Genomic DNA, 18,471 nt, shown 5'->3' with positions numbered 1-18,471 from the left:
AAATTAAAGTAAACCTTTAAAAGTACCTAGACTATCTTAACTATTAGTAGATATTATAAATATCTTATATATAATACTATTACTAATAATATAAGTAAAATAAAGAAATAAATAACTATTTTCTAGTATAGACTAAAGAATATAGGGAATAAAAACCTTACTTAATTATTAATACCCTAGGATACTAACTTACTAAAAGGTATAAAAAGACTTAAGTAATAAAACTTACAGTAAATATTAAAGTAAAAGAATAAGCTCTAAACTATATCTAAAACTTATATTATATAGCCTAATAGAGATTAAAAGTTTATAATAAAAAAGACTATAAGGAAAAAACCTTAAATAAAGAACTTTATAAAACTATTATAGAAATTAATTAATTAGAAAAAGTATAAAGTAAAACTTTAAATAAAGAAAAATTAATATAACTAATTAGTAAAAATATTATAGTAAATAAATAAATTAAATAAATAAAAGCTAAATACTAAAATAAACTAACTTACTAATACCTAAATAATATTAATTACTATAATAATAAATATAGTTATAATTACCTTTAAATAGGAAAAGACTACTGCTATCTATAATAGAGTGCTAGATAAATAATAGAATAAAAGGAAACAAACTCCTTATAAAAGCTCTAAAAATAATTATAAAAAATAATTAATAAACCTACTTTAAACTAAAAGTTAAAATTAAAAGTAAATAGCTAAGCATACTTATAGATAGTAAAGCTAATATAAATCACATTTCCCTTAATATAGTAAATAATCTTAAGCTACTATAAAAAGATAAGGAAAAACTATATATAGTAACTAATAGAAAAGGAGGAACCTATAATTATAATAATAGATAAATAACCTAAAAGATTAATTACTTTAAGGTATTTATAAATAAAAGAAATTAAAGAATTAACTTTAATATTATCTCTATTAGTAAATATAACCTAATACTTAAATATCTATAGCTAAAATGCTATAACTTATAATTTAACTAAAGAACTAACTAAGTAACTTATAAAGATTACCCTTTAAATAATAAAAATAATTTAAATAATAATAATATAAGATCTTAAACTTTAATTAAAAAAAGTAGTAAAGTCTAAAGTAATAAAATATTATCTATTTTAAAAGGAATATAATATAAGTATTATAAAAGTAAAATAAAATATATTAAATAAATAATAGTAACTTTTAAAAAATAGTTTAAATAACTAAATTATAATCTTTAAGAGATAAAATAGATTACTAAGCAGGAAGCTAATAAATAACTTAAGAATATATTAACTTAATACTATATTTATAAAAAACTATTTTAAGAAGAACTTAATATTAAGTTACTATAATATATAAATTATAATATTAAAATTATATTAAAGGATAGAAAGAACCTAAAATTCTTCCTTATCTATAACCTATCCTAAGATAAGCTTAATATACTTAAAGAATAGTTAAATAATATACTATAAAAAGGGTATATTAAACTATTAAAATCCTTAGTAAGATACCTAGTTATATTTATACTAAAACCTAATATAAATAAACTTTAACTTATAATAAATTACTAATAGCTTAATAAGATTATTAATAAAGATAAAATATTATTATTACTTATTATTAAACTTAAGGATTAACTGTTTAGTAAAAAATAGTTTATAGCCCTTAACTTTAAATCTATATATAACCTTATTTAAATTAAAGAAAGTAATAAATAGAAAATAGCCTTTAGAATAAAATACAGACTATTTAAATACCTAGTAATACTTTTTAGCTTAACTAATATACTTATAGTATTTTAATATATAATTATAAATATATTTTAAGAGTATTTTAATATCTTTATAGTTTATTACCTAAATAATATCTTTATTTTCTTTAATATAGAAAAAGAGTATATAAAATATATCTATAAAGTCCTAAAAATACTATAAGACACTAATATACTTATTAAACCTATAAAAAGTTATTTTTATTAGTTATAAGTAATATACTTAGGATATAAAATCTTATATAATAAAATTAAAATAAATAAATAAAAAATTATAGTAGTTATTAAATAGAAAATACCTACCTTAGTAAAAGAAATATAATCTTTCTTAGGATTTACTAACTATTACTAATAATTTATTAAAGACTTTAGTAAGATTATTATATTACTTATAGAGATTACTAAAAAAAACTATATCTTTTAATAGAACACTAAGGCTTAGAAAGCTTTTAAATAGCTTAAGCTAGCTATTACTAGTAAACCAGTTCTAGTCATATTTAACCTAGAATAGTAAGTTAAACTTAAAATTAATACTTCTAACTTTACCTTAAGAGGATAAATTAGATAATATAATAATAATAGTATACTATATTTAATTATTTTCTATTCTTATAAGATATATAAAGTAAAACTTAACTACCCTATCTATAATAAGGAATTCCTAGCTATTATTAACTATTTTAAGGAATTTAGATATTACTTTAAAGGAAATAAATACCTTATAAAAGTATTTACTAATTATAAAAATATAGCTTACTTTACTATAATATAAAAGCTAAATTAATAATAACTATACTATACTAAATACCTATATAAATTTAACTTTATAATAGTATATTATAAAGGTATTAATAATAGATATATAGATACTATTAGCTAAAAAATAGACCTTAATATAGGTACTATTAAAATAAAGGAGCAGCTTTTAAAACTTAATAAATAAGGAGAATATTAGTTTATATAACTTATAAAAATTATTATATAAATAGCTATTAATAGCAGTAACTAGTTAATATACTTAAATAAACTTAATAAATACTAAAAATAAAAATTTAACTTAATAATAAATAAATATAAATAGAGAAAAGAAGTAGATTAATAAAAAGGGATTAAAAGATAATACTATATACCTTTTATTTATAATAAACCTTATATCTTAAATAAGGTATTAGAAAAGTATATTAAATACTTATATTAAATCGTTAAATACTAAAATAAGCTTAATAACTAATAATTCTAGCTTTATATCTATAATAACTACTCTAGAGACTAGCTAGGAAAAGTTAATAACTAGAGGTATTATAAAATATATTACCTAAAATAATATATTTGCAAAATAAGTATAATATTAAAGTAAGAATATAACTTCTTTTATAAATTTTATTTATATCTTTTATATAGATACTAAAATATTAATAAAATAATAAAAAGACTATAAAAATAAAGGTATAAGGTAAAAAGAAAAAATATTAAATATATTATTAAATAATATAACTTATATACTAAAATAAAAGTATAAAAATATAAACTTTATAGATAATTATAACCTTTACTAGTATTATAATAACTTTAGGACTTAATTATAATAGACTTTATTATAAAGTTACTCTTATTAGAAGAACCTTTAACTAGAATTTTCTATAATAGTATTATAGTTATAGTTAATTAATTTATAAAATTCTTATATTACTTATTATATAAGGAATCTATAGATATAAAAGAACTTTCTTATATCTTTTACTAATATATTATTAATATATATAAGTTACCTATAGAAATTCTTTTTAATAGAAGACCTATATTTATAGTAAACTTTTAATAATTGCTTATAGTATAACTTAAACTAAACTATTAGCTTATAACCGCTTTCTAACTATAAGTTAATAGATAAACTAAATAAATAAATCAAGTACTTAAATAGTACCTATAGTATTATATTAATTATAAATAGAATAATTAAGTTAAAAAACTCCTAATAGCCTAACTTGCTTATAATACTATATATAATAAAAGTATAAAGCTTATACTAGCTTATACTAATTTTAGATTTACGCTAAACATATATTATAATATATAACTAGAAAAATTAATTAACCTAGCTACTATACTTAAAAGTAATAACCTTAAAAACCTATATAAAGAAATAAAGATAAAACTTGAATTTATTAGGAAATATATAAAAAATTACTATAACCTAAAACAGTTAAAGGGACTAACTTTCTTAAAGGGAGATATAGTCTACTTAGCTATAAAAAATATTAAGATAAACTAACTAAGTTATAAATTAGATTATAAATTTATTAGACTTTATAAGGTATTATAAAAAATCTTAAAGAATAACTATAAACTAGACTTATTACTAAAAGTTAGGCTCTATTTAATCTTTTATATTTTATTACTTAAATTAGTAGTAGATATAATATAAATTAAAATAAGTAATAAACTATAAGAAATCTTAAGACTAGAAGTCTATAAAATAGAAGTAATTAAAAGTATATATAAAATTAATAGTTAAAAAGAATACTTAATAAAATAAAAAAACTACTTAAAAAGTAAAAATATATAAGAATTACTAAAATACCTTATTAATACTTAATAACTCTTAAAAAAGTTTTACTAGACCTAGAATAAGGAATATTACTAAAAATAGAATTCTAGTTAATAATATTAACTACCTTATAAGACTAAGCCTTAGAAATAACTAAAGATTTAGCCCTATTAATAGAAAAACTACCCTATTTTTCTAGTAACTATATACTATAAGTAAATAACTTATTACCCTATTCCTTAAGATAATACTTTATTTTTTATATATAAGTAAGATAAGCTATAGCCTCCTTAAGAGCCTACTTAGCCTTAGCCTTATCTTTTTTTAACTTTTTATACTTTTTTATATTTTTAAAAACTATAAAATTAATATAAAGTTAATTAAAAAACACTTTACTATATAAAAAAACTTATAAAAAGTCATAATACTAGAACTATTATAGACTACCTTAGCCTTAATATAATTTCTGCACTAATTAGCTTAATTTTTATTAGCTTTATAAATAAAACTATAGCAAAAATAATAAGAATATAGTATAATATAATTACTAAATATATAAATATATTAAATAAGAGAACTAGATTTAAAGGTTTTAGCATATCTAGCTTTAGAAATATAACCTAATATAATAATTAGTAAGACATATAGGAAAATAATATAAGTCTAAGTTAGCATATACTAAAATAAACTAATAAATAAATAGATAAATATAGTCTTAAGGATAAAACCTAAAGGAAAGGAGAGATTATATTATAACCCTAGTAGTTATATTATATATTATTTATAAATTTCTTACTAATTATTAAAAACTAATAACTTCTATCTTAATCTATAATAGAAATACTAATTATACTAGGATTAAGGATCTACTATTACAGTCTAGGATTAATATTTAAATATTTTAGTCCTTAAACCTTAATATACTAATATATTATAATAGCTAGTATATAAAGATACTTATTTAGTATTTCTATAGATTCTAGCTTACTAAGCTATTAATAAAACTTCTTTATATTAATTAAGCTTAATATATATTAAATTTACTATTAAGAGATGTAATACTTTAATAAGCTTAGTATTATACCTTACGCAATCTGCTAATAATAAACCTAAGCATGGCTTAGTTTAATATAGTTAGACCTGACTGTTATAAATATAAAGAGTTATATATAATAATAATTACTATTAAAAAGAACTTCTTATTAAAGTACTAATTTAATTTTATTAAAATAGCTATTTTTAATTATAATTTAATTAAGTTAATTTATTATATAAGCCTTTTTAATTTAATTAATATAACCTAGGTTAATAATAAGCTATTAACTTTTAAGGATTTAAAAAAAGACTTAAAAGAAAGTTATTTCCTTTAATTAAATTAAGTAGCCTTTTTTATTGCCTTTATAGGCTTAAATATATATAAAGAGTAGCTTCTTAATATAGCTAAAAGGGTCATTATAGTAAAAGGAGAGCTGCTTTTAAATTAATAATAGGCTAATTATAGTCTAAGACTATAATAGTAAAAGGGCAGTATATCTATATATAGAGTTAAATAAAGGCAGGGTAATAGCAGGGTTTTTTAAAGGTTCTATAAAAGTCAGAATTAAAGGAATAAGGTTAACTTTTATATAAGTTAGTTAGTAAAAGCTAAATTAACCTAAAGTTAATAATAACTCTATTAATTAAATGCATATACCTAGGCATATAACTAACTGCCCTTATATCTGAACTGCAGATAAAGTGAAATCAATAATGAAACAGTGGTTAAACTAAGGCTCGGGCATCTATATATGAATCTTCTCGGTGAAAACGGCGAGACATGCGCTTCATCGAACTTGGCTAGCCGTCGCAATACCTCTTTTGATCATTGAACACCTAAAAGATTACATTTTAGGCTGGATTTGTGCCATTAGCACTGGACATGTCGCAATTAGGGCATTTCCGGACGAGGAACACGATGTACCTGAGCGGGCGCTTTAAGGGTAATACTGTATATATACTAGGGGGAACAGGAAGCCAGAAAATAGCTTAAATCAAAGCTATTCTCCCTCTCTAAAAGTAAAACCCATTAGTAAATCTCCCTCTTTTGAAAAGACCGGATCCTTCATGTCGAAAGTTCCGCCACCAGGAAAGATAAACCGCCCCTGCTGATTCAACGCGTCCTCCAAACTATACGCCATGCTCCCTAACCAATGCTCAAACATCTCAATGCGAGATGAAATCCTCTCTTCCAAAGGCCACTTCTTCCTATCTGCTGCCGCCTCTTGGATCCATTTCTCCCCCTCCTCAGCTATCAACCTTGGCTATATCTTTAACAATATCGACATCGACAAGGGGCTTCTTTGATTCGACGCTGACTAGCAATCTCGCATCTGTCTCGATCGCTCTTAGCTCGATGGCGGTGCTCCATTGGATCTTGCATGCAAGTTGAAGCTCTGATGATCCTACATTGGATTTGACTGTACGTTGGGTATCCGTCTTGAGCTCCATTGTGATATTGATCTTACCAGTGCCGACTTGTGGCTCGACAACACACGAGAGCTCAGCCTTGTTATACCAATGTTTCTTCACAACCAAAGGCCTGAGATCTTCCAGTTTATCACCCCCCATTCCGCAAAGTTTTCGTCCACGTCATGCTATGCCAATTGAGCCCCAGTACCTCTCTCCATGTTCAGGCTCGCATCCTGCGGTCTCTTCAAGACCCACTCCTTATCACCCCTGAATTGGACCTTGAGGGTGTAACCATCGGATTCGGTGCAAGTGTTTCCAATGTGATTGGCCATTCTCCAGGGACCAGACATAGCGGGCTGAAGCTTCTCAGCTAGATATTGGTCAAGGAAGATCCCTCGCGACATTGCCAAGGTACCGCCGATCCCGCCGTAGAACCAATCGCCTGACCACTGAAGGTCTTGGTTGGGCATCTTTCGGGAATGCGTCATTTCTGTGAAGAGAAAAGCGTTGTGGTCACTCCTTTCACCTCCGTCTTGGATTTTCTTGCCATCAGGTCGATAATTGATGGTCTGCAGTCTGACTGAGGTTGGAGGGAAATGAGGCGCTTTCTCGGACATGTCCTCGAGACGTTGCTCTGTCGTCTTCCCATCAGATGGTGCATCTATTTTTACAGTGTAACCAAGTATATTACGATCATTCCCCTTGAGGAGAACTGATTCCAAGTGCGTACCCAAAAACATGCGTATTTCGGCCCGGCACGTAGCCTTTTGGGTTTCTGGCACGCCAGGGGTATTGCAGTGGTCCCAAGCAACGTTGAGTATCTCAGGAGTTCCGAAGTCAATCAATAGCTGACTCACACTGTAGGATCCAGGAAGCTCAATCGTGTTCCTTATCTTATCTGGTACAGTAGCCATTCTCTTGAAGGGAAAGTCCACAAAGAACGCCAGGGACCATCCAGATACATCAACCTTGACTTGCGTGGGTTGGCCAACGGGGAGCGGGAAGCCGTCTTCATCAAACTCGGTCTTGCCGCTGGGCTGTTCGGAGTAGTAATACGTACCGCTCTCGAAATTGAGGTAGAAGATGAGGGGATGGGCAAGACGAAGCGCCTGGATTCTGGTGTAAGCATTTATCCCTGAGCAGATTGGAAAGTCAAATCTCTGGGCCATGTCTATCTTCGCAACGAAGTAATTAAACGGGAAAGCATATGATTCATGAGGGTACTGGGCCCTGGCCAATGAGTTGGCCCTATCAAAGGCCCAATAATTAACACCGTCCTTGTTTTGGTAACAGGCCTCCGTATTACAACGTCACTATTCCAACTTCGGGATCTCTCCGGCCGAGAACGGAGCAGATGGAAGATCGCCATCCAAAAAGCTTCCAACCAGTCCTGCATAATACTCTGCATACTGAAACAAGTGTCCATGACCACTACTGGGAAACATGACAAAGTTGGCTCTCGAGAGCTGCCTCGCAAGAACAAAAGAGTTCTGCGTCGGGACAATGAGATCATTGTCACCACAAGTAACAAGCGCGTCCTTCTGGATAGTTTGTAAAAGAGCATATGGAATCGGGTCTGCATCCCAGGTAAGATACGCCTGAGTCAGATTGAGAAGAGGCTTTCCTGTAGTGAATAGCGCGATTTCGGGTTCGCCATTCTTGCCAGCGACGCTAGCTCGTGATGAAGTACTTCTGTTGAGCCACGCAGCGCCTTCGTCTCCTGTAGTGGGAGGAAAGAAAGCACCAATGGTGGCTGGGCCAGGAGTCGGGCTGAAGACGATAGACTGGATCTCATTCATAGGACGCACCAGGCCAGGTCCAAGACTGGGACCAGTACCAGCGAGGATCAATTTGCGGATAATGTCAGGGGAATCGAGGACAAGTTGTTGCGCAATATATCCTCCCATAGAGAAGCCCAAGACGTCAACTTCCTTGACACTAAGCTTCAAGAGGAGAACGTTAAGGAACGCGAGGAGATTGGTTGCAAAGCCCTTGATGCTTGTTGCGACAGGTCCCTTGCTATGACCGAGTCCAGCGTAGTCATAAGTGATAAGCTGGCGACCTGATGCGGTGATGTTGTCGATAAGCTCAGGATCCCAAGTATCGATGGTAGATCGGACATGGTTCAGCATGAGAAGTGGAGGTTGAGAGCTGTTTGACTTGCCGATGAGACGATAGGCGAATTCGATCCCATCGGCAGTAATGAATAAAGTTTTAGCAGATTCTTGGGTCGACATATTGTAATGATTCGTTTTCGGCAATGCAAGAAACTAATACCACCATTAGGGAGGGAGCTCTGGGTCTTTAAATACGCTCATTGTCGTGCCGCTGCTGTCGTAGGTCTAGTGCTTGCTAAGTATTACTTCGTTTTCCACTTACATGAACGTCCGTGCATAACAGCTCCGTCAGCTTGCGGTGAGACATGTAAGAGGCCGCGTTGCTGACATGCCGGATTATATGCGGGACTCTCACTAAGCATATCAGTAATCAGACCGATGCCCGGTTACTTATTTACTCGGCATATGGAGTTTTTATCTAATGCCCCGATATCTGGACTTTTGCGCCGTGGAATTTCCCTGGTTACTTTGCCACGAGATACGACCAATGCGATTGATAGATAGACGGTTCATACAAGCTTCCAGTGACTACGCAGTCAAGGTTCACCCCTTGATTGGTTGTCCAGGAGCAAAGCGCTGTCAAACCCTTTCGATCAACTCCTAGTAGAACTGATGATTAAAATCCTCGCTTCCATTGACTCCCCTGAGGATATCCAGTACCTAATTCGCGCCGATCCCCATGCTTTGTACGTTTTCCTCGAACACAAGCAGCCTATCCCCCAGTCGCTTCGACGGAACTTTTACCAAGTGTCTTGTAGTCAAAACCTTAAACAGGCGCTCATTGTATATCGTTTACGGAGAAATGAGTACGATTCACGTTGCCAAACACGGCCTCAAGGTGAGAGGATAACAAAACCGCTCTTGGCATCACCACCAGAACGATGTACAGGAAAGAGGTTAAATCTAGGGGCCTTCAGTAAGCTGTCTCGGCTGACTCGTGAATCATAGAATCTTGAGGAACATTACGGAACATTACTGCACGAGAGCAAGGGAAATGCACCCTGGAAGTTCCCCAAGCGGTCACAAGCATTTACGCATGTTGAACCTAGACATTGGAATGCTGCAAGAGGCATATCTACTTTTCGAAGCATATCGACAAACCCTCTGGTTCAGCACCAACCTGCTCCAAGATTATGGTTCTAGCGACAATAGATCCGACTTCAACATTCCCTGGAACTTCGCCTATCGGGATAAGCTTCTTTGCGTCAGGACCTTTCAGACATTCTTTGTATTCATATTTCGAGAATACGAGAATCTCTTGAGTCAGGTCCATAGCCGCGTCAGTGGCTAATACTATCTTTCTGGTTTGACTCGGATTGGTGCATCCAGCGACGGGAATTCTTGCACAGGGGCCCACGAGATCGACTTCAATTCGCAGCTTATCTTTCCTCGCTGGGCTGTCTCTGGCTGCTGAACATCCAAAACATGAGTTAGGTTGCACAAGAAAAATATATTTCGTGTTTTTCTATGTAGTATCTCGACCTTAAAGCAGGCTGCCAGAATTGCCCGATGGTGGTGGGTGCTGATCTTGAACACTCGCTCAGGACACTTTGCTACAGGGAATGGCGAGGAAGATTACGAGCACTTTACTAGACGGTAGAAGTGCCCATGGAAGCTCAGTACAGGCTTACTGTCTATTTTGATCAGTTTCTCCCCTGAGCTATTGGTTGTATGAGACCCTGTGGTGCTGGTTGAGCTAACAATATCTAGTCACAATTTCCCTCTAGCTCTGATCGAAGGAGATTTGCTTTTTTTTCTTTTCTTAATTGAAGCTGGCGATCGAATTGACGCTCATGCCCAAGAGAAGTGTTCAGAATGCAAGTACACACCCGCGGAATCTGCACCCCCAAGGATATCCAAGTTGAGAGATGCCACAGCGTTTCGAACATCATTCTGCATCGTATCCGGACCACAGACATATACACCTAGCGAGTCAGTCGATATCATACCCCTTGCCAGCTCTTTCAGCATTCCTGGCAAGTCGGGTCGCCCGTATAGTTCGTCAAATGATATCAGACCTTCTGTCGCTCTTTCATTTCCCGACTCTTTGTTGCCAGGCGCGACGCTACTGATAGACGGGAGGCTTGACTCTGCTATACCTCCGCTGGTGCGATGGATCTGCACTTGCAAGTCCGATATCATTTTGTCTGAGTAGTTGAGCAGCATGTCGCTCACAACTTGTCGATACCAGCTGCAGCTCTCAGCATCTCGACTTGCCAGTATCACGTGAAGTGATGAGAACGGAGATCCCCCTCTTTCGCCCTCTTTACACTCTTCATCGGCCCGACGTGTCTGGGACGCAATATACTGCTCGATGAAAGGCAAAGTCCAGCCAGCTCCTGACCCTCCCGCGATGACAACAAGATGGTTGCTGTTCACAAGGTTCTGTGTGTTGACGCCACCATATGGTCCATCAACCAGCACCGAAACTTGAGCTCCCGGGTTCTGTAAGGCATACTCATAGAGCTTCGCTGTGAAACCTCGATGTCGCTTGAGGTAAAATACTAGGAATGACTGATCGTTTGAGGATATTTCTGGTAGGGAGCAGATGGTAAATGGGTGCGCTGACAAGGCTTGTATAAGTCCGAAATCAGTGAAGCGCAGGAAGCAGTGCTGTCCAATTTCCCATGTGAAGTTAGCGGGGATAGTGACACGGACGAAACCGTTGTCCTCCACTTTGATATGAGCTTTTGTTCGAACTCCATACTCGAAGCAGGTTCGTAGCCATGGGTAGAGGTAACATGGAACATATACAGCAGCTGTTCCTATGAAATAGTGCCTGCAATCGAGTCAGTAACAGTTATTGGCAAGGGCAGATGTAAAAAGCTTACCAGGATGTTAGAGTGTAGTCGCAGTGCCAAAAGAAAGTAAGCATGAATATTACAACAGCAAGGAAGTGCGTTGCCTTGAAGAATTCATATCCCAATAGCTTTCTAATTTCTCTATAAGCCAGTTGTCAGATCGGTCGCCGTGGTAAACTTACCGAATGGCACTGTGCGACGCAAACGTCAGCCAGGCCTGGAAGATCAAGGCGACGATACCAGTCCAATAGAACAAGAGGCTCATCTTAAAATGCATCTGCATATCGTGAAATCTGATATGATACACAATAAATGGGAATGTGTGCATGAGAGCAAGTACAAAAAAAGTATACGCTATCCATCGATGGAACACTTGGAGTCTCTCGTGTGAGACGCCTGTTAGCAGGGTAATCCAGTTTGTCTTGGTTGCAGTAGCACTATGGTGCACCCGTCAGTAAAGTAAGAGGTCAGATCAAGTGATTCTGGACTAACAATACAAATGGCATGCAGCCCAAAGCCAGCCAACCTGATCTTGTTCCCAGCGGTGGCGAGCCGCCAAAGTCTAGCGATGGCCAGTAGTACGGCTGAGGGATCAAATCCATGCCTATCTCACGTTAATAATCGCTCCTGTTCGAGACTGTTCGTTTCACCTACAGAAAAAGAAGACGGCTCCAGCCAGACCCAATAACAGCACCCCTACGGAAGCCGAGTTGAACCCAAGTGATGCAACATGGAATCCACGATACGAAAGATATCTGATGGTAGCGATCAACATACGCCAGAGTCTCGGTCCACGGAATCCCGGAGACGCAAGGCCAAGAACATAATATGATATAAAGTGACCAATTGTGAATAGTCCAATGCCAGTCATGAAGAAGGCTACTGTTGGCAAAGCGTAGACATGGTCTGCGATGTACCTTCTTGTTGTTAGACAATAGGTCTTAATGAGGTGTCCAATCAGTTTAAAGGGCTGAGCTTACCAAAAGTGCCATCTTTTCATGTACCATGTGCATTGCGCTTCGGTGAAGCCATCACAGGTGAATGCACGACTCCCAGTCAACTGGACCGGAGCCGTGAGCCAGGCTGCTGACTCCATAGAAGAAAGAGTTATTGCAGAGGACTTCCAGCGAGCAAGTCAAAGATGACTGGCCGAAGCGATGAAGGATTGTCGTGAGGGATGACGATCTTTTGACTTCTCGTCAACGAAGAGAGTCGATACAAACTGTTGTCCACAAGCCTAAGATGTACTAGTTGAATTACTATATGAAGGCGACTGAAGGGATGTAGGAAAGTTTATGGAAAAGAATATGGTGGAAGCATGTGGCCAAGACATCTATCGCTCGCCTGGCTGATACAAAGTGATGTAGATATGTATTACCCTTGCCCGAGTTGCTGTTTTATCGTATACAAGGGTCCTGTGCCGAGTTCCGTAAGCATTAACTCTCATTGGACGATCTCTCAATAAAACATCAACTATTCCCACGCTATCATCGCATAAATCGGCACTTGAGTAAGTTTGAGCAGGCTTGAGCAAGTTTATTTGCGGCGATAAGATTATTCCCGACCGCACTATACCCGCGACCGCGGTGATATAAGCTTCATTGAAGTAATCGTAGTTTTACACATCTGACTACAAGCAAGCTATTGTTTTATTACAAAAAATGAAAATGGACATGACTACTTCGACGGGCAGTTCAATGCCCATGTCAACTTCCAGCTCCAGCGCTATGGACATGGAGCAAATGAACATGGTCTTCTTCACTTCCACGACGACACTCCTTTGGACAAAGTCTTTCGCACCCGAGACAACAGGACAGTATGCAGGTGTCTGCATTTTCCTCATTGCCTTTGCCACTATTTTACGCATGTTGCTTGCGTTACGCGTCAACTTTTACAGTGTCAGGGATGGTCTCAGACGAAGGCGAACGAAAGGTCTACTAGTGGAATCCCGAGGTAGTGAGACTGTCAATCGGCCATGGAGAGCGAATGAGGCGATAATATTGGGAGCGATAGATGTTTTGATCGCCGGCGTGAGCTACTTGCTGTAAGTGCTTTTGGTCACTAAGCCAAGACTCTGACTAATATTTGTCTAGCATGCTCGCAGTCATGACTATGAACGTTGGCTATTTCCTTTCCATCTTGGCTGGGGTGTTTATCGGAAGTGTTTGCTGTAGTCGCTTCTCAGTAAACCTGAGTCTACATTAGACCTGATCTTGACAGAAATGAGAATCAGAAACACGAAAGAGTTTTACGCGTCACGGATAGCATCTTTCTCAAATGGCATGGAGCGTGAATCAGTGTTAGACCCGATTTTTCTCTTTGTGCAACCGCGCATTGCATTTCTTTGTGGTAGGCTTCGCTACCTCAGCCCTCCCACTGTTCCTTTCACAATCACATCGCACACCAATCTCCCTCATCCCGTCAGCTCATCCCTCTCAGAATGAGCAACGCCTCTGCTGATCCCGTTGGAAGCACCTCCTGGATCGGAACTGATGCCTACGATCCAGGCGACGAGCTGCACGATCGAGCCCTGGCAGCCCTCGACAAGCTCAACTGGGATCATCTTTTGTCCCTTTCCTCAGCGCTCAACAATGGAGTTCCTTGCACCTTCAGCCAGAAGTTTTCCATCGGCCACTTCAACATGGTTCGCCGCATTGACTTCACCGACGGCACCAGCTGGGTTGCCAGGGTGAGACTCCCAGAGCTCCGCACCGTGTTCGGCGACCGCGAAGTCCTCGATGTGGCCAGCACTCTCAATGTTGAAGTCTCGAGCATGAAGTTCTTCAAGTAGGTACGCTCGAGCCACGTATTGGGAAGTCATACTAATAGAGACTCGCAAATAAAAAGGGCCAAGACCTCGATTCCCGTCCCTGCAGTTCATTCCTACAGCGTTGATACGAACAACGAGGTTGGCGCCCCGTACATCCTCATGGATTACATTCACGGAACTGTCGCCACGGAATTACGAGATGCAAATGAATACGAGGGTGGACTCTTCGGCATGCCAGACCAAGATCGGGCTTTCAGAAAGCAAATGGCTGAGATTCAAGCAACACTTTCTTCCTTCAAGTTCAGTCAGATCGGGAGCCTCTATCAGAATAAAGAAACGTCCGACTTCTTCATCGGCCCAGAGACAGAGACTGGCAAGGGACCTTGGAGCTCCTCACTGGAGTATTATCAAGATCTCTCAAACCACGCTCTCCAAGTCTGCGTTCAGCACGCGTCGCCCGAAGTCAAAACAGCTTCTTCATTCGCAAATCCGATCCTCTTCAGACATCTCATGTCCCTATATCGTCAACAAAAGCCCAGCAAAGAATCCTTCAGCCTTGTCAATCGCGACTTCGGAGCCCACAACCTTCTGGTCAATGAGAATTTCCAGATCGTCGGCGTCATCGACTTTGATGGCGTGATGGCGGCCCCCATCGAAGTTGTCGCCCAGTACCCAGTCTTGACGGGGCTGAATCGAGAGCCCCCAGGGTGTGTCGAGACGAGACCCGCGGCTATCGAGCGCATCGAGAGAACGAAGCCGAAGCTCATGGAATACAAGGAAATGCTGGCGGCCGCGGAACGCAAACTCGGGAATGACGATAAGGGAGCCACGCCGATTGCGGACCTGTTGCTGTCAGATGCTGCGAGTGTGTTTCAGGGCCTGGTGAGATATCAGGGCCACCAGGTTTTTGTCAACGATCAGTGGATGGAAGCTTACCTAAAGCTCATCCGAGACCATTTCCAGAAAGATGGCTCTGCAGGTAAATGAGGCAAGAGAGTCGCTAGGTTTTGGCCGGGTTAGGGCGTATGTTCGATGAGTAGCATACTGTTTTCGAGGTGATGTACAGTCAAAATGGTCACTTGGACTGGCAACAAGGTACCGACCACTGTAAGTGGAGCATCATGTCCCAAGGCAGAATTTTAGACAGGCGCTGTGTCCTCTATCACGGGGATCATGGAGCCAGTCCCTAGTCAGTCTAGCAAGCATTAAGAGAAGCTACACATTATCATGCGGTGCAAGGTTTGGAAAGCGAAAATGCTGCCTCGGCGTTTGTGTATAATTTCATGCCCGGTCACTATGTATAGCTGGTTACTTGGCTGTATAAAAGCACGGGAACATTGGGATTTAAATAGACATGCTGTCTCAATGTCAAGGCCTCGCTGAACTGGCTATTGTGGTATCACCACCCCACAGCTCTTGTGCATTTTCCTTAAACAGCTGATCTCGTAGCTGCACGTTTCCGTTTGTCAGATCAAGAAGATGAGAAGTCCAAGGCTTGATATCGAGTCCCTCGAATCTAGTATGTGGCCAATCTGAGGCATAAACGAGTCGAGACGGCGCTGCTTTGAAGAGCTCAAGGATGACAGGATCAAGGTCAGTGTACAAGGGTCCTGGGGCTTTTGAAAGGCGATAGACGGCAGACACCTTGACCCAGGCGTTATTTCCCTCCAAGAGTCGCAGCATTGAGTCAAATCCAGATAGAGAGTGCGGATCGAGCGCAGGCCCAGAGTTGTTCGTTTTTGGGGTATCTGGGTGGCCCAAGTGATCAATGGCAACTTTAACACCGATATCTGGAATCACGGGCTCGATCCCAGGTATATCTTTCATGGCGATGTAGATCTGCAAAACCCAGGGAAAAGGTCGAATAGCATCTGCATACCTCTGCATCATATCTCTGAGCTCTCTGGCCGGCGGTGCATCGCCCGTCGACTGAAAGTTTAACCGAACGCCACGAACGCCGAGGTCATTCCATTCTTGAAGTTGTGCAGTTGAGGTGTTGGCGACGTCAAACACGATGACACCGAGGGCCCTGTCCGGCCCGAATGCCTTGAGAGTATCAATGAGCAAGGTATTGTCATTCCCGTAGACCGACGGCTGAATCAAAACCATGTGTGAACAGCCGAGTCGAGTTTCTTCGATGGTAGCATCCCATGCTGTGTATGTACTGAACTCGTATGATCCCGGGATAGGCGGGAAACGAACTTGGTCCAAGACGTGGAGGTGAGAGTCCCAGGACCCATTTGGCATGCGGCTGTCAGGCTTGAAGTCGCACGCCTCAGAAGAGATGGTCCGAGCCGCGACTTGTGAGATAAATCAGCAATACGCAAGGAAGGTCAGGATCCGATTGAGACCGTACATAGTGAGCATAGCTAAACGGTAATAAAGTGATAAAGCGGTGACATCGGAATTCTAGACCTCGCAAAGAACGAGGTATTTAATATGCATCAGTCAGCGTAGCAACGACCCTCGCAAATCCATTATTCCAAGCCGTCGTCCGCCGCCGTCGAATAGAGTTGATCTTGGTGGCAGTTGCAGTATGGTGGAAACAGTGGGGATCTCCACGGTAGTTGAGGACGGGGTCTAGATCTGTCTTCCGGCTGCTGTGACGCCAATTCGTCAAAGAACGGTCAATCATAAGCCTTCAGTACTGGGCAGCCAATAAGCAAGGCGCAAGGCTCCGGGGAAGCATTATTTGAACCTATAGCAAGTCAATCCCTGTGGTATTCACAGGAATCTGCTGTTAAATTGTCCAGTTCTGGTGCTCGGCATATTCATACGATCTGATGATCAAAACCGCAATAGCAGAGCAAACATGGCGAAAGTACATGTTCGGCGAGCTTTCTAGGGAGTGGAATTTCCAGAAATAGCCTCCTTTATATCTTTACGTGTGCAAGAGATGCATACCACTAGCCACTATTGAGTAGGCCAATTTAGCAATTCGAGAGAGTCTAGGTTATCATCCCATTTCCTCCCGCGACTCTCCGATTGTGGAGTTACGAGTTCAAGTAGGTGATTGGCCAGATAAGAAGAGCTTATCTATTGGCTGAGGACTAACCGCCTGTAAGCTTTTTGCTCCTTCGTGTGACGCTAGGGCCTCCTGTGTCCTGTCAGACCAGATTCTCACTCGGGTACTGCACACGAGATGTCTTTGGAATCTTCCAAATTTGTCATACAATTCCTTGATTTTAATTTATAACTATCCCGAGCTGATCTGACTAGTTTCTATAGATGCTAAGCCCAAGAAGATGTATCTGTATATATTAATAGTTAACTCAGTACCAAAGATCGTTTCTTAGAGACAACTACTCCACAAGACTAGTCCAGAAACTGCACGTTACTCTCCGCTAGTCTTCAGCCCTAAATTGCTGACTCGACCCCATCCCAGGTGCCGATATAAGAATCCTGCTCGGTAATCACTGGGTCGACCCTCTTGACACTGCCGTACTCTCCTCCCTCCCTTCTCATGGCGACCAATCATTCCCCTCCCCTCGTTTCTGCAGGGCCCTTGCTCCTCCCCGTCCAACTCATCCCACGACGAAACGCAAGATCCAAGCAGCGTTTTTATCGCCGCAGCAAACCGAAAGTCCGCAGTGGTTGCTTGACGTGCAAGACACGACGCGTCAAGTGTGACGAGGGAAAACCAGCGTGTGCGCGGTGTATTCGTGGGGATTTTGTGTGCGATGGGTATGAGACGCAGCCTACAAAGCATGAGGTTGTTGTCATACCACCCGCCCAGGTCGTGCCGGTGAAGTTCCTGCCGCTGGCGCCGTCTACGCTGCCTGGGCTCGATAGACACAGTGTACCGTACCTCGATGCCTTTCGGTATCACGTGGCGCCGGAGCTCTCGGGGAGCTTTTACATGGATTTCTGCGAGGGGACGATTCTTACTGGTGTGCATCAGGATGACTCCATTCGTCAGCTTGTGCTAGCACTTGGCGCCTTAACCCTTGCCATCGCCGATGACGCGCGAGACACAAAGCAGTCTATAGCCCAATCGAAACCTTCACCGCTAAAGGTTTG

At 38.6% G+C, this 18,471-nt stretch overlaps 6 protein-coding genes across 6 annotated transcripts; 1 reads left to right on the top strand and 5 right to left on the bottom strand.

Annotated features, from left to right (window-relative positions):
* Positions 1-6,598: 6,598 nt before the first annotated feature.
* On the bottom strand, positions 6,599-6,802 carry J7337_007794 (uncharacterized protein; the record flags this gene model as incomplete). Its single annotated transcript, XM_044825421.1, has 2 exons — positions 6,599-6,756; positions 6,778-6,802. The coding sequence occupies 2 exons, from the start codon at positions 6,800-6,802 to the stop codon at positions 6,599-6,601; spliced, it is 183 nt and encodes a 60-aa protein (XP_044681078.1).
* A 146-nt stretch (positions 6,803-6,948) lies between these two features.
* On the bottom strand, positions 6,949-7,932 carry J7337_007793 (uncharacterized protein; the record flags this gene model as incomplete). The annotated part of the gene is made up of 2 exons (XM_044825420.1): positions 6,949-7,424; positions 7,494-7,932. 2 exons carry the CDS (start codon positions 7,930-7,932, stop codon positions 6,949-6,951), a joined length of 915 nt encoding a protein of 304 aa, XP_044681077.1.
* A 144-nt stretch (positions 7,933-8,076) lies between these two features.
* Positions 8,077-9,000, bottom strand: J7337_007792 (uncharacterized protein; the record flags this gene model as incomplete). The annotated part of the gene is made up of 1 exon (XM_044825419.1): positions 8,077-9,000. One exon carries the CDS (start codon positions 8,998-9,000, stop codon positions 8,077-8,079), a length of 924 nt encoding a protein of 307 aa, XP_044681076.1.
* A 1,671-nt stretch (positions 9,001-10,671) lies between these two features.
* On the bottom strand, positions 10,672-11,946 carry J7337_007791 (uncharacterized protein; the record flags this gene model as incomplete). Its single annotated transcript, XM_044825418.1, has 2 exons — positions 10,672-11,659; positions 11,864-11,946. The coding sequence occupies 2 exons, from the start codon at positions 11,944-11,946 to the stop codon at positions 10,672-10,674; spliced, it is 1,071 nt and encodes a 356-aa protein (XP_044681075.1).
* A 2,175-nt stretch (positions 11,947-14,121) lies between these two features.
* On the top strand, positions 14,122-15,438 carry J7337_007790 (uncharacterized protein; the record flags this gene model as incomplete). Its single annotated transcript, XM_044825417.1, has 2 exons — positions 14,122-14,468; positions 14,529-15,438. The coding sequence occupies 2 exons, from the start codon at positions 14,122-14,124 to the stop codon at positions 15,436-15,438; spliced, it is 1,257 nt and encodes a 418-aa protein (XP_044681074.1).
* A 381-nt stretch (positions 15,439-15,819) lies between these two features.
* J7337_007789 (uncharacterized protein) lies at positions 15,820-16,698 on the bottom strand (the record flags this gene model as incomplete). The annotated part of the gene is made up of 1 exon (XM_044825416.1): positions 15,820-16,698. One exon carries the CDS (start codon positions 16,696-16,698, stop codon positions 15,820-15,822), a length of 879 nt encoding a protein of 292 aa, XP_044681073.1.
* Between the last annotated feature and the right edge of the window lie 1,773 nt (positions 16,699-18,471).

This window comes from Fusarium musae, chromosome 5, assembly GCF_019915245.1.
Source record: "Fusarium musae strain F31 chromosome 5, whole genome shotgun sequence".
Classification (NCBI taxonomy): Eukaryota; Fungi; Ascomycota; class Sordariomycetes; order Hypocreales; family Nectriaceae; genus Fusarium; species Fusarium musae.
The sequence above is the reverse complement of the archived record's forward strand: the minus strand, read 5'-3'. Positions and strand labels throughout refer to the sequence as shown.